The sequence below is a fragment of the Chiloscyllium plagiosum genome, unplaced genomic scaffold (assembly GCF_037043375.1).
Source record: "Chiloscyllium plagiosum isolate Xiang-an unplaced genomic scaffold, Cpla_swu_hap1 HiC_scaffold_7, whole genome shotgun sequence".
NCBI classification, from domain to species: domain Eukaryota; kingdom Metazoa; phylum Chordata; class Chondrichthyes; order Orectolobiformes; family Hemiscylliidae; genus Chiloscyllium; species Chiloscyllium plagiosum.
Genome location: NW_028270145.1, coordinates 57546087 through 57562801, shown reverse-complemented (window position 1 = coordinate 57562801; position 16715 = coordinate 57546087). Strand labels below are relative to the sequence as shown.

Below are 16715 nucleotides of genomic sequence, written 5' to 3'. Positions count from 1 at the left end.
GGAGTTGGGAGGTCATGTTGCGGCTGTACAGGAGATTTGTTCGGCCACTTTTGGAATATTGCGTGCAATTCTGGTCTCCTTCCTATCGGAAAGATGTTGTGAAACTTGAAAGGATTCAGAAAAGAGTTACAAGGATGTTGCCAGGATTGGAGGATTTGAGCTATAGGGAGAAGTTGAATAGGCTGGGGCTGTTTTCCCTGGAGCGTCGGAGGCTGATGGGTGACCTTATAGAGGTTTATAAAATCATGGATGGGCATGGATAGGATAAATAGACAAAATCTATTCCCTGGGGTGGGGGAGTCCAGAACTAGAGGGCATAGGTTTAAGGTGGTAACTTTTTCATATAGAGGGTGGTACATGTATGGAATGAGCTGTCAGAGGAAGTGGTGGAAGCTAGTACAGTTGCAACATTTAAAACGCATCTGGATGGGCATATTAATAGGAAGGGTATGGAGGGATATGGGCTGGGTGCTGACTGGTGGGACTAGATGAAATTGGAATATCTGATTGGCATGAATGAGTTGGATCAAAGGGTCTGTTTCTGTGCTATACATCTCTGTGACTCTATGACTCTAACTGCTCTTCTGTCTTTCCTGGCAAAATGTATGAGTTCACATTTAACCATATTCTACTCTATTTCCATGATTTTGCCCAATGCTCGAGCCTGTCTGTATCCCTTTGCAAACTCTCTACTTCCTCTTGATAACTTGGTTTCCTACCTATCTTGCTGTCATCAACAATTTTAGATCTCCAGTCCAAATCATATACATAGATTGTAAATTGTTGAGGATGTACCACTGAGAAGGTCAGGTAATTGTCTGTAATTCTAACTTAATCCTAACACAAAATGGTTGGCCACACATTTTATGTCCCCATTCAATTTATTTTCCATTGAAGTCACAGGGGTTGAAAAGTAATTAGGTTTACCCCAGAGTTCAAGTATTAAAACTCATGATGTAAGTTCTTATAAACAGCACACTTGTATGCTATCTGAAATGTGAAGTAGGTCTAATCTGTTTCAATCAAACACTCCTTTAATTTTCTTTCTTTGTCACTTGGTATGATTAGTATGTACTTTTACTATCAGCGCATTCTAAATACTTCTGTTTTTGTGCCAAAGCTTGGATAATGGTCGCTTGCTTGAATTCTTGGTAAATCAAGGGGAACATTTGGAAGAAAAAGTAGCCTTTTACATCCGGGACACTTTGGAGGCTCTCCAGTATCTACACAATTGCAGAGTTGCTCATTTGGATTTGAAGGTAGGATTTTACAAAAATAAAACCAGCCCATCTTCTTTCTGGTCATTCCAAAGCCAGGCTTACTCTTTGTGGCATGAGTTTGAGTTGTCACACAGAAAGGGGGAGCTGCACCTCTGGCGGGAAATGGGTTTTTTTGCCGGAACATTCCAAGGAAGTCTTGGTAACATCAGCTACATGGAACTTTGGCAATAGAGAACTGCTAGATATATTGGAACTTCCTTAAAAAGAATCAATGAAATCTTTTGTGTTACCTTTAGACAATCAGAAATCTGTTCAATGACAATAATTGACAATGATCCTGGAAGCAGAGATCTAGCCATACATGAATACACTGCTGAAGAATAAGGTGTCCTGTAAGATGATCTAGAAACACAGTTTCCTCTGTAGCACGAGGGAGAGGAGAATTTTGGAAGTTGTAGATTATTGAACCTATTGTTTCATATTAGTGTACATGTTCTATGTAAGCTAAATGCTGGTCCAGCCCCGACACCCATGTCCCACAAGTGAATGTAAAAAAAGTCAATAACTTGCATTCACACAGGCTGAACTATGTAATGCATAAGTTAGTGTTTAAGCATTATTAACACATATCTTTCTTTCTGTCAGCCCGAAAATCTATTGATTGATCTTCACACGCCTGTGCCACGTGTCAAGCTTATAGATTTGGGTGACGCTGTTCAAATCACAACTTATTATTATGTACATCAGTTGTTGGGAAATCCAGAATTTGCAGCTCCTGAAGTAATACAGGGAACACCAGTTTCACTAAGTACAGACATCTGGAGTCTTGGAGTCCTCACTTATGTGATGCTGAGTGGGGTATCCCCCTTCTTGGACGAGAGTGTAGAGGAAACATGTATGAACATTTGTCGACGGGACTTCAGTTTCCCTGATGAGTATTTTCAGGGAATTAGTCATGTTGCACGAGACTTCATTAGGGCACTGCTTCAGGGAGACTTTCGTTGGAGACCCACAGCTGCCACTTGTTTACAAAATCCTTGGCTACATCCTCAGAATGACAGCTATTCCACAACTCCACTGGATACCTCAAGGTTGGCTTTGTTTATTGAACGCCGCCGACATCAAAATGATGTGCGTCCTATAAGCAATTTGAAAGGTTTCTTACCAAGCAATCTTGGATCAAGGATGTGAAACAATAGTGACCTGTACGTATTGAGTCACTGAATTGCTGAACAATGCATTGAGAGCAGTTTTACTCCACACAGTACTGGAGTATAGGGGCTGAGCACAACTTGAATCGGATTTAAACTGGTTAATGTTACAACAAAATCACACACATGTATATATAGAATATTTCTGAAATACTCAAGATACATGGGAAACCAGATGAACAAATTTCGATCTATTTACTTTAGATTGAATGTAAATGTTTCAACCCTTTGAGAAATGAATATTGCTTGAAATTTTAAAGAGCATCGAGTTTTGTATTGCATATAACAACTGCAAAGTTAAACTCCTTTCACACGCTAAATGTTACAAATTAACAAGAAAATGACAAAAATTACATCAGTAATCACATACTCTGAGCAAAGTAAATTAGATGTTTTAAATTATTTAATTAATTGATTCAGAGCTGTTTTAGCCCTTGAAATGTTAGCAGACATTCTGTAAAATCTGTAATATGAACTAAAGATGAAGGACCTCACTGGTACCTATGCATTTTCAAAAATGGAGTTGGCATAATTTACTATTCCTTAGTGACAGTGGACCCACACCCTCACAAAATGAGGAACTGCCAGTGATGTCTCCTCTAGTGGCACACATTCATACAATAAACGATGTAGCGTAGTGAAGCATTATCAAAAATTACCTTCTCTCAGCTCAGTCTTTGCTCCTTGGTATCTGGGAGGCCTCAGGTACTTCACCCAAGTGCCTCTCTTCATGTGTGAACCAAGAATGGTGAGTGTTGACAGGCTATTATTGCCAAATATCTGCATACATACTGTCCAATTCTGATACAAAAATATCAATCAAGATTGTGAACTCTGTTTACCTTTTCTTATTCTCCTCTCTAGTTCACTGGTGTTAAGGTTAATTTTACCATCTCTAGTTGCAGCCTTGTTTATATCAGTTAATTCAGTGATAATCATTAAACCTGGCACTTTTCTGTTCTGTTTGGCTAGTACCACACCTTGTGATGTCTTTAACTGAGTAAAGGTTAATGGCACTTTATTCAAATTTGAATACCCTTTTGGCTCTTTTGAAGCAGCATTTTCATCTGGAATGAGATCAGTAAAAAGAAATGTTCATTGTATAACTTTAGTCGACAGTGTGGTGCTGGAAAAGCACAGCAGGCCAAGCAACATCCCAGGAGCAGGTGAATCAGGAATGCTGTATAATCTTAGCTAATTTTCATGTTATTTTGACATACACCTAAAGATGAACAATTTAAATAGGAAGTATGAAAATGTGTTTTTCAAATATGGTAGATTTGGAAGCCTGCTCTCATTTAAGCACTACTTCTATTTACATGTTAGAATGTCTGTCTGCGAGCTTAAGATTCTGCATTATGAAAATCCTTGTTAAAGGACTAACTGTTTTTTATTTTCATTCTTTTTATGAATGGGGCCACTTTCACTTATGGTACATGCTGGAGCACTAAATTATGCAACAGAAAGTCCTTTTTTCCCTTCCCATGAATTTCCTAGTTGGAGATATGGCTGAAACTGCAACTGAAGCACAACCAGCTGATGAAGGAGCGTCGCTCCGAAAGCTAGTGCTTCCAATTAAACCTGTTGGACTATAACCTGGTGTTGTGTGATTTTTAACTTTGTACACCCCAGTCCAACACCAGCATTTCCAAATCATGAAGCAAATAAGGCATTCATTTGTTTTGGGATGTCATCCAAATGATTTTGTGGCATGTAAGGAATGACTTCAACTTTAAAAACTGAAATGCAGGTACAGGCTCTTTGTTTCCTCAAAGCAAGCCGAGCTTGTAAATGCTGGATGCATTATTAGGAATGTAAGTCACCCTGTTGCAATCTTGATCTAAGGGGGTTGGAAGAAAGGGCAACTTTTGCTGAAAGTTCCTCACATAGTTACCAATCCACATCAACTGTCAAACAGAGGTTTGGATGCTGGACTCCACTATCATTGTTGAGAGACAGATGTGGTTTTTTTTACTGTTTGCTTCAACTTTGCCTGCCAGTTTTAATTGCCTATTCGGTCTTCCTTATGAAAGGCTGACAAATCTTTTGAGGCTCTCCAAAGACTCACAATTTTTATGCCTTTATTGCTTCTGATTCATTTGTTAGTTTCCTCTTCTCGTCATCAATATGCACCTACATCTGTGTCGACATGTGTTGACCTATTGTTATGAATAATTATGCAAGTGAACTCATGCAGGAGAATTAAGTGTTATTAGCATTGAGAATGTTGTTAACTTCTAATATGAGATTTGCGAATGTTTATTATTATTTCAGAATTGATGTGCGGCCATAGGCTAAAATCAGCCCCAATTCATTTTAATAATAGGCCAGACTTTGCAATAATAAGTAACAGTGTGGCTATCACTGTTCATTATTATTAATAAGTAAATCAGACTGCACCTTTTGTAGTCTGTACATGTTCTGTTAAAGACAGAAATAAAAAAAGTTTTGTTCAAGTTTCATGCTTCAGCAGAAACTCTAACAGAATCTTACTGACAGATTTAGTATTCACATGAATGAAATGGCATGAAGTTAATAGATACTCAAGAATTCCAGAAAAAGTTAGGGCTTGTCCATTGGGCAGGGATAGGTATATACTGCAGGGAAAGAAGTATAACTGGGGGAAAGGCAATAATGATGCAATTAGGCAAGATTTAGGATGCATAGGATGGGGATGGAAACTGCAGGGGATGAACACACTTGAAATGTGGAACTTACCCCAGGAACAGCTACTGCGGGTCCTTGATAAGTATATACCAATCAGGCAGGGAGGTAGTTGTCGAGAAAGGGAGCCATGGTTTACTAAAGAAGTTGAAGCTCTTGTCAAGAGGGAGAGGAAGACTTATGTGGGGATGAGGCGTGAAGGCTCAGATAGGGGGCTTGAGAGTTATGTTAGCCAGAAAAGATCTAAAGAGAGGGCTAAAAAGAGCTAGGAGGGGACATGAGAAGTTGTTGGCAGATAGGATTAAGGAAACCCCTAAGGCCTTCTATAGGCATATCAGGAATAAAAGAATGATTACAGTAAGATTAGGGCCAATCAAAGACAGTAGTGGGAAGTTGTGAGTGGAATCTGAGGACATAGGGGAAGTGCTTAATGAATATTTTTCATCAGTATTCAGGCTGGAAAAGGGCAATGTTAGTGAGAGTGTGGAGATACAGGCTACACGATGGGATTGAGATTGACAAAGAGGAGGTTTTAGCAATTTTGGAAGATCTGAAAAGTAGATAAGACCCCTGGGCCGGATGGGATTTATCCATGGATTCTCTGGAAAGCCAGACAGGAGATTGCCGAACCATTGGCTTTGATCTTTATGTCATCATTGTTGACAGGAGTAGTGCCAGATGACTGGAGGATAGCAAATGTTGTTCCCTTGTTTAAGAAGAGGAGTCAGGACAACCCTGGTAATTATAGGCCAGTGAGCCTTACTTCGGTTGTGGGTAAGGTATTGGGTAGGTTATAAGAGATAGGATTTATAATCATCTGGAAAGGAATAATTTGTTTAGGGATAGTCAACACAGTTTTGTGAAGGGCAGGTTTTGCCTCACTAACCTTATTGAGTTCTTCAAGAAGGTGACAAAACAGGTGAGTGAAGATAAGGCAGTTGATATGGTGTATATGGACTTCACTAAGGCATTTGTTAAGGTTCCACATGATAAGCTATTGCACAACATACCGAGTTTCGGGATTGAAGGTGATTTAGCAGTATGGATCAAAAATTGGCAAGCTGAAAGAAGATAGAGGGTAGTGGTTGGTAGGAAATATTCGTCCTTGAGCTCCATTACCAGTGGTGTGCCGCAAAGATCTGTTTTGGGGACACTGCTGTTTGTCATTTTTATAAATAATCTGGATGTGGGCGTAAAAGGATGGGTAAGTAAATTTGCAGATGACACGAAGGTAGGCAGAGTTGTGGATAGCATTGAAGGATGTTGTGGGTTACAGAAGGACATAGTTATGATGCAGAGCTGAGCTGAGAAGTGGCAAATGGAGTTTAATGCAGAAAAGTGCGAGGTAATTCATTTTGGAAGAAGTAACAAGAATGCAGAGTACCGGACAAATGGTAAAATTCTTGGCCGTGTAGCTGAACAGAGAGATCTTGGGGTCCAGGTGCATAAATCCCTGAAGGTTACCACCCAGATTGATAGGGTTGTTAAGAAGGCATATGGTGTGTTGGTGTTTATTGATAAAGGGATTGAGTTTCAGAGCCACAAGGTCATGCTTTAGCTGTACAAGACATTGGTAAGGCTGCACCTGGAGTATTGCATCCAGTTCTGGTCACCGCATTATGGGAAGGATGTGGAGACTTTGGAAAGGTTTCAGAGGAGATCTACTAAGATGTTGCCTGGTATGGACGGAAGGTCTTATGAGGAAAGGCTGAGGGAACTGAGGCTGTTTTCATTGGAGAGAAGAGGGTTGAGAGGTGACTTAATCGAGACGTATAAGATAATCAGAGGCTTAAATCAGGTGGACAATGAGAGCCTTTTTCCTTGGATGGTGAAGGTTAACACGAGCGGACATAGTTTTAAACTGAGGGGTGGTAGATTTACGTATGTGGGTATGGAGTCTCAGTTCTTCAGCTTTTAGTTCTTGTTTCAGACTTGAAAAGAAAATAAATAACATTTGAGTTTCATTTCTTTCTTAACGTGAACTTCCTTCTCCTCTCTTCATTTCACTGTGCGTACATGATATGACATGGAATTCAAAGGCAGAATTTCACTGATATATCAGTGGATATATGGGGAAGGGGACAAGGTACTAGGCCATTTTCCAAACAGTGGGCTGTGATATGTACCAACTGTGAATTCCAAAGAGGCAAGCAGCCAATTTAAATAGCCAACCCCCACTGGGGAAGTACCCAGCTCTGTTTTTATTTGAGTGATCAGGTTTATTTAACTTGTATAATTCCATTCGCATTTGTCAACAATTAATGATGCTCACAGTATATTTAGTTTTGCCATCACCACTGCCCAATTTCTCCTTATTTGGTATCATAACCCTATATCATTTCATCAAATACCACATGCTTTCCAATTATGGGGCATCTACAATGCAAATAAAGAATCGGGGTCCATTTGTATTTGGCCTAGCATTTCCTGTAACCAGGTATCAGTTTCTTTGTGCTTTTGTTTGAAATTTTCATCAACAAATTTGTCACTATAGATGGACTTGCCGCCCATGCTGTTGCATCTTGTAAACTCATCACCCTGGCACATGAAGCCAGAAATTATTCCGTGGAATGTTGAATTTTTGTAACCAAGCCTCTTTCCACCAGTGCCCAGAACATTTCTGTAGTTTTTGAGGCCACATCAGCAAAGAGCTGCACTTTGGTGTTGCTTCTGGCAGGATGTACATGCAGGCTTCTTGTTGTTCACCATGACACTGGCAGGGTTGTGCTCACTCCAGTTGGCAGGGAAACTAATTCAGGTATAAATCATGCAGACTTTCCATAGTGGGGTTTAGACTTGGGGACCTTCCTGCTTCGGCAGGAGCACTACCAAATGAACCATTCCACTTCAAAAGACTCAGTTTGAATGAGTGACATTCCCAGAGAACAGGGAGGCGGAGTTCACTCCTAAAAGCAACAGCCTTTAACACGGAAGCTACATGCATAATGTGGAGCTGAAATGCAAGGCCGAGAGATTGAGTTTCACAGTCTATCACCTGAGCTGTGCTAGGCACCTAGTATTAAAATACAAAGTCCACTGAGCATTACCTGAAGCTTTTGGTTTATGGGCCTCAGGAATAATTCTTCAATCTGATTTGTTAAGCAGACACATCTTTGTTTGCCCTTTTCACACAGCCTCCAAATCCTTTGCAGAGGATACCAGGTCAGTTTTAGTCCTAATAGCCCCAAATTCTGGTAAATTTAATGAAAGCAGATCACGTTCATTCACTTCTAGCTGAAAATTCCACACCAATGTACATAATCTTGTAATCTACAGAGTTGTAATGGGAATAATTCAACACTGGAAATGGCTTTACTCATTTTAATAAGATGCTTGACTCATTGGAATTTTGAACATTTTATTCTAGTGTATGAAACGGATTTTAATGGCTCGAACTTCTTGCATTAATTAAATCCCACAATTAAGAATGAATTTTCTAAATTATACAGAAATATGGTACTTATATCAACTAATGATTTTAGAGAACATTTGTAGCTCAGGTTGATGACAAGTATGCAAGTTAGCTTGCTGCTGACTTACATACTTACATCAACTCTCTCCATCTGTCAAAATATCCCAATTTGTCTGCTGTTATATTTGTCTGTATAACAGTGACTACAATTGAAAAGTAATTTGTGTGAAGTACTTTTGCGAGTTTCTCAAAAATCACGTGGTTCTATGTAAATCTCTGTTCTCTTTCTATTCAACTGCCAAGCAGATAATAATAAAGATCAAGCCCTGACAGTTTAATAAACTCATCCATTGAATAACTGAGTGACACAGAATAGAAAGCTGCCAAGTTCAATTTTAGTTTGTGCTGAATTAGATTATCTTATTTGACTGATATCAGTTCAGCAACAATGGATCTCAAGGATCAGAGAGGAGAAAAACAGACTTTGGATTTTTGCCATTGTGTCATTATCCATGAGCAGGATTAACATTTGCAGGGACACTCCTAGTCTGTCATTGTCACACATGAAGAATAACTGGTACTGGGGAAATTACACCTGTGGATATTTTATGCGAGTCACCTTCAGGGGGTGCGAAAGAATTCTGAATAAAACAAAAATCAAATAATGTTTTGTTACCTAAAAACAATTTAGTGGCAGTGAAGGGTGGTAGACATTTAGAAAACATTGGGAAAAATAGATAAGAAATGCATCATATTTAAATAATTACTTTAGACTATACACACACCACAATACTTATATAGTTTTCATGTGCCTCCAAGAAGTGCTGTATAAATATCTCACTTTATTGATTTTTTTTAATGTAAGAATAAGTATTCCCTGACATGTAATCAGTTAACAATGTTGAGCAAAGTCCGGAAACCTGAGATGGTTCTTAAGTGAAAACAAACATCAACTTTACAGATAATAAAGCACATTAAAGAAGGAGCATGTTAAGGAAAGTGTAAAAATATTGATAGTCTGGCGGTCTCTGGAAATGCTTCACCAAGGAATTTTGAGCAGCATCTGAAGCTCTCACACCTGATACAGATCAGCACCTTAGTGACATTCACAGATAAGGTCTGATAACATCATTGAGAACCAGGTTACATTTTATCAGCAACAATCTGGTGCTCTCATTAGAGAAATCCAGTGCACAGATAAACAGCCCCAGAAAAAGGCTGAGGGAAGAAAATATTTTAGTTTTTAATTGATTTCAAGGGACAGACCCCATAAAGAAGCCTTGGGTCTCCCAGGCTCCGCATGGATTTCTTTTTGGGACATAGTCCAAACCTTAGACGAACCTACTGCTCATTTATCCTGCCACCTACCCAATGGCATCTGGTGACCCCACCCAACTCCCATCTGTTTGCCGGTATCATTGATGTTGGGTGCAAGCCAGCATTGACCCTGTTGTATTTATATGAAGATGTTAAAAAGCCTAGGATCCCGCATTAGCAAGCCTAGATGAATTTTGTTCTCTGCTGGTCCATGCTTGCCACACGCCCTGAGTTAGAATCAAGGTTTAAAATGTTTGCTTTGTACTATAGGAAAATCATTGAGATTGGATGCAATGTTTTAAATGAAAAACAATTTCTTTTTATAAAGTGGAATATAATAACAGGGTGCTAGAATGCAATAGAACTCTAAGGGCAATTGCTAATTCAATTCCGGAACAGAAACTGTCGCACAGCACAAGGAGACAATAACGTTTTTGAGAAATATTGAAGCCAGTGCATTTAACAAGTTGCAGAATACATTTTTTCTTAATACATTGTATTTTCATATTCGCGTTGAGCTGAGTTCAATTGGCGCAAATTTTAAAAATTTTAAAAATTAAAAATTTAAGAATTGCTAATATTTTATTTCTGGACTCAACTTTCTATATTCTTAACTGAATGCTCAGAAATTTCTGAAATGTAAGTTAGACCGACAAGATAATTTTTTCTGAACTGATACATTGAATTAAGGTTTTCAGTTATTTTTCATCACCAGTGTAAGAACAAATCAAAATTAAAGAAGAATTCCATCATCATCATCCTTGTTCTGCCACAATTCTGCTGGAATTTATTATCTGGAATTTGATTGCAATGAGACTCCTGATTCAAAAGGAAGTCCAAGTGATATTGTATACTTTTGAATGGTATTTGCCTACTGACATAGCCAACATAATGATTTTCTTAGTATCCTTGAAGACCATCTTCAGTAGCCAATTGTTTTCCACAAATGTTGGTAATGATTGGATACTGCAGCTAAGCATGTTGTTGTTGAGTGGTAAGAGATGACCTCTTATCTGAAGGTTGCTTGTGCCTGATATCCATGTGTGGAAGTCACAAACAATCTTTTGTTCATATTCTATCAGCAATAATGCCACTGCATCTGCTGAAAAGAAAGAGGTTTGTTGAATTGTCTATGCTGCTGGAAGACATTATGAGAAGCAATGTTCATTCAAAAGGATTGAACAGAAATCTAAGAGGTAGTGATGAGGAACTAACATTGTTTCCTCCCTCACACTGTTCCTTTGTAGGCAATAGTGGCTGACCCTGATCAGTCAGCAACAGATATAATGTTTGCTGCTTTTCACTGTGGGAATGAACTCCTTGCCTGTACCATTCCAGCCAGCAGCAGCCCAGCTGAGATTAAACAGGAATACTTGATTTCATCATCTTATTACAAGATAATTGCTGGTATATTTGACCTACTGCTCTATACATTTGGAAAGTCTATTTCTAAATCTATCTCAGATTGAAACCTTAAAGGTTGGTTATCCAGGCCTCTACTTAATTCAGTACCTTTCAATTTATTGGATTTTTTTGACAGCTGCCATTTTAATGCGTTACCTCAATCTGTTGAGAAATCTTCATATAACCACTAACAAAATATGTTACAACAATTTAATAGCCACACTGACCTCAGCATGTGTGGCATTTACACCTGTGTTCCTTATGATTTCTTGGTAGTGGTTGTACTAAGACACACGTTTTAATGCATATGCAAATCATCTTTTCCATTCTTGCTTAAAATTATTTTTACTGAAAGTGCTGCACTTATAAAATTCAAAATCAGATTTTTAGTTTAAAGATTGCTTTTGACATTTTCAAAGACTACAAACACCTATATTGTTTACAAGTACTTACTTTAAAACCATTTCATTCAAAACTATTTTTAAAGTTGGCATTAGATGACGTGTGAACTCAGATGGTTGAAGTACCAGAAAGGCAAATGCACCGTTTGTAAAGTTCAATGTTCACAAATGTGTGCAATGTTGTCAAACATTTATGAAAGTGCTGATTATGTTAGCTGAGTTTTGTTGTCCTAGAAACTTGCTACCTTTTTGGCTTATTATATATTTCACATTTCTGCACAAAGCAGTTCTATACAGTTAGTGTTAGTAAACAATCAGACCAAACAAAGCATTTCTAAAGCTGACTTTTGAAGCAGTAATGATTTATTTTTACATTATAGAATTTAATAAGGATACATACAGCTTTACAGCCTTAAGGTATCTCAATTGCTTGCCTCAGCACTATTCCATGTCAGCTTTTTATTGATCATTAAGCTTTGTTGCATATTTTTAGTAATAAATGTTATATAAAGTATGGTGTATATATTTAATTTTTGATGATTTACAGAGAAAATATGTTGTAATTTTTGGAAAGTGGAACAGGAACATTTTAGAATTGCTAAAGATTCTTTTTACTTCTCAAAAGCTAGCAGACTGTATATATGCATTTAACAAATTTGAACCTGCATGCAACATCCTGTATCTCATATTACAAAGTTTCAACAAGTGATTCGCACACATTATTAGAATAATAAAAGTTAAAATATTTCATACAATGTTTCGCTTTGGTTATATGTTAGCAAGAATCCAAATCAGGTCTTTACTGTTTCACATGTGCCGGCTGTTTGGTATTGAATATTTAATACATTATTAAAAGCTTGGTTTCTCAAAGTATTTCTCTCTTCCTCATTTTGCTGAAATAATAATTCAAGTTTAGATTGTGCTGATGTATTATTTCTTATTAAAGCTTTAATATCAAGGAAAACTTCATAAATTTCATCATCATAGTCATCAAGATCTACAGCACTAAAAAGCCCCCTTGACCCCAATCTCTTGTTAAACGTTTATCATAGCCTATCCACTCATATATTTAATTCTACTGAATGGCTATACCCTGTTTACACGTGGATTCTATATTGTAGTATAAAGTGTGCAGTTGTTATCACCAAATTGTAAAGCAGAAGTGGGAGGTTCTCAAATGTCCTGCAGCCCATGAGTTACACAAATCGTTAGGGCAACAATTTAAATTGAGGACTGTGTTATATTTGATCGTTTCACCATTGGCAGTGATTGGGGAAGAAAAAAAACCAACATTGCCTCCTCTGATTGCTAATAATTGCTGGAAGACCAGGCTGTGAAGTTCAAGTGGGACATTTGCTTTGAAACCTCACACGCAAGTAATAAACATTTCAGTAAGATCCTGGGGTATCAACGTACCACTACCTATGAAACATTCTTTTAGTAAGAAAGGTGACAGCCTAAATTTCTACACAATGACAGCAGCTACATTTTTTTTTGTAAGAGGAAGCTTCCACAATGTCTCTGCCTTCATTTACAAGATTATGGAAAGCCTTTGGCAGTTTGGGTGCATATTTGTGGTGCCTACCACAAAAGGACTTTAAAATACTACATTAAGGTGGTTGGCCAATTAAAGGAGAGGGGTGTGAGTGAACTTCACAGAAGGAATTCTGTGTCAGGAGGTTACTCTGAAATGTTACTTCCTGACTCCTGATTCTTCAGGTCAGGGTTACAACTATGGCCTGCAGGCCAAGGCATGCCTCATGTCCATCATCATTGCTAAGTGCATCTCATGCGACTTAGAATTATTGTGGTAATGCTGCATCAGATCACAACTGAGATCTTAATTGTGCAAACTCTTGCCACATCAGATCCTCTTTACACTAATAACCTTGTGGAGGCAAACAAGGCTCTGCCTCCTACACACCCACTCACCCACCATCCCCTCTGCCCTCTGCCTTTCCCATAAAACCACTTAAGCCTCAAAGCAGGGAACTGTCGCATCAACCACACAATTCAGGTGATGAATAATTTTCAGAAGAGGAGAAGGGGCGAAAGCAGGACCAAAATAAGTGTTAAAAATTAAAACATACATATATTGTAAACTGAAACAAAATATTATCCAGGAATTTCCTCAGAACTATTTCACCTTCAGTATCAAACCTTCCCTGGAAGAGTGGTGGCAACTCAATTCAGCCTGTTCAATGAAATTTCCATTGCACTTGTGGTAAAACAAAAGTTGCAGAGTGAGGGAAGTTCCAAGGAAATTCCCAGCCAATAATGCCTCTGAATAATACATTCACATTTCACACAAATGTTTTCTTACATTCCTATCTTTGAAATATCTTACCACAAGATGGTGTACCTTTTAAGTAACAGATAAAGTGTTAGTGTCATAAATCAACTCCAAGGTGAGGTCCTAATCTAGACTGTGTTAACGAAGAGACAAGGGCGAAACCAAATTCTTCATACCGATGGAATTCACATCAAAGAGAGGCAGTGAACATGGTCTGTTACCATACAAGTACAGTAATCGCAATGATCAATGTTTTTGTCCTTTAGTTAGTGGCTGTCTCTATACATCAACTCAAATATCAAAAGATAGAATTAGAGAACGGTTAAATTTGACCTTAATTAGAAGGCATTATAGAAAACATGAGTGAGTTTAGAAGTGTTCATGGACATTAATGTTTGAAATTGGCTAACTTCTGCATGCATTCAAGAAACTTGATGTACTTTTACTGAGATAAAAGTAAAGCAAAGGATAAGACCGAGGAAAACTCTGAGAAAGTGTCATGCTCATGAGCAAACTGCAGCAGCAATGAATGATATAAAAAAAACCATTTTCATTTTGGGGAGGACAAAGATTTCATAATTTGAAGTAGGCACCAGAGAATTAACTCCTCTGTCTGTTGACGCAAAAATAAAATTTACACAATGAGCTATGGATTTAGATATCTCCACCTGTAAAATTGCTCTGTCTTAATGGTAATAAAAATAACCATTATAATAAGATTTTTCAGCTTCAGTTGATTTTTACTTGTCAGGACAAATCACATGCTATCAAGGAACCACGACTTATGAAACTTCCTTCCAGTAAGAAAGGCAACAGCCTAAATTTCTGCATCAACTACAACAGCTCAATCCACGTTTTAGGGACCGCAACAATTAATCCCCTTAATACCTTTGAGAGTGTGTTGCTGGAAAAGCACAGCAGGTCAGGCAGCATCCGAGGAGCATCCGAAAATCGACATTTCAAGCCGGAGCCCTTCTTCAGGAATGAGCCCTTCTTCCTTCTTCAGCCCTTCTTCACCTAAATACCATGTGAGGAAATTTCCTGTGCCATTTCTCAATGACTTATAAGAAGCATCTAAACCAAGAACACACAAGGATTACTTAGATTTTAATTGCAACCTAATGCAATGAAACATCCCAAAAGGCTTCATAAGAGCATTATCAAACAAGACGAGACACTGAACCACATACGGTGAGAATAGAAATGAAAGATATAGGTTTTTCGGAGTGTCTTAATGAAAGAGAATAAGGGCAATAGGTTGAGGTAAGGAAGTCTAGATAACAAGATGAATGTGAGCTGAGGGTTAAGAAAGGGCATAAAGCAGAAATACACCATGATCTTCAATGTCTTCCATGACTTGGATGCCAGCAGTCCTGTTCCAAACCATCCCATTATGTGGAGGACCATATGTTACATAGGGCTGAGGAGATGTAAGTGTTTTTGTCCCTTGCTAACTCTGTTGTGCTTCCTTCTATAGGAGCAAATTACTGCAAAATCTAGAATCTATACTGAAAGCAAAAAATATTGGAAATCACAGAGGGTCAGGCAGCATCCATGGAGAAAGAGCAGAGTAGTGTTTCGAGACTAGATAACTCTTCATCAGAGTCATCTAGACTAGAAATGTTAGCTTGCTGTCTCTCTATGGATGCTGCCTAATCTGCTGTGATTTCCAGCAATTGTTGCTTTTAGTGCTCCCTTCTATATTGTGTGGGCCATCTCATCTTGGAAGGGTGAAAATGTCAGTGATTATGTACACTTGTATTTGGGTGATGTATTTCCCAGAGCTGAACAGCTGGAAATATTTGAAGGCAGCAAGAAATGGTTGTGTAGCTGACAACATGGGTAAGTGCAGATAAGAACATAAGAACTAGGAACAGAAGTGGGCAATCCAGCCTCTCGAGCCTGCTCCGCCATTCAATAAGTTCATGGTTGATCTTTTTGTATAAGTCAGCCCAAGCCCACAGCAATATGACTGACTTTTCTGAATGGCCTAACAAGCCCTTCAGTTTCAAGGGCAATTAAGCATAGGCAACAAATGTTGGCCTTGGCACTGACACCCACATACCCCGAAAAAAAATTCAATTAATTTTGGCTGCTTAATAAACACAGAATATTTTTAATAAATATGAAACTTTTAAATATTGATGTTGAGGGACTTGAATGTACACACACAAGGAACAGTGATAAATAGTTTACAGCTTCAGTAAGGAAGGCAAATGGCAAGTTGGCATTTATTAATGGGATTTGAGCACCAAAAACAGAAGGGTCCCTTGACCCAAAACGTTAAGTCTGATTTCTCTTCACAGATGCTGCCAGACCTGCTGCGTTTTTCCAGCAATTTATGTTTTTGTACCCCAAAAATTGAAGCATTGCTAAAACTGTGTTGATACATTGTGAGACAAGTGGGAGCCATATGCTCAGTTTTGGTCTCCATCTCTAAGGAAAGATATATTTGCCTTAGAGACAGGACTGTAAAGACTGATCTTAATTTGCACGAGGAATGCAATTTTGAATTCTTCTTAGTAATCACTCAGTTCAGAGAAGTGTGAAGTTTGGTAAAAAGAGAAACCTGCTGGTGGTAATGTAAGTGAGAAAGGAGCAATATCGTGAGGATTTCATGGATGAAAGGGCAGCTTGAAATAAAAGAGGACACAGCACGTACAGACAACAAAAGTAATCCTGTTCCTTAGGGCCCCACCAAGGGAAGACCTTTTAAACTTACCATAGCGAAAGATCCCTTTAATTTGATTATTAATTGAGAGAAAAGTATTCTAAAGGTTTACTCATACTGAT

The 16715-nt window shown here is 38.3% G+C and overlaps 1 protein-coding gene across 6 annotated transcripts in view; it reads left to right on the top strand.

Annotated features, from left to right (window-relative positions):
- The window catches only part of kalrna (kalirin RhoGEF kinase a), a 734910-nt gene extending 726574 nt beyond the window's left edge, over positions 1–8336 (top strand). For all 6 annotated transcript variants that reach the window (XM_087989060.1, XM_043693728.2, XM_043693729.2 and 3 more), the window contains 2 exons: positions 1121–1259; positions 1866–8336. In XM_087989060.1, coding sequence (XP_087845186.1) covers positions 1121–1259; positions 1866–2411 — 685 coding nt within the window. In that variant the 3' untranslated portion in view covers positions 2412–8336. The remainder of the gene's footprint in view (positions 1–1120; positions 1260–1865) is intronic.
- Positions 8337–16715: the final 8379 nt, after the last annotated feature.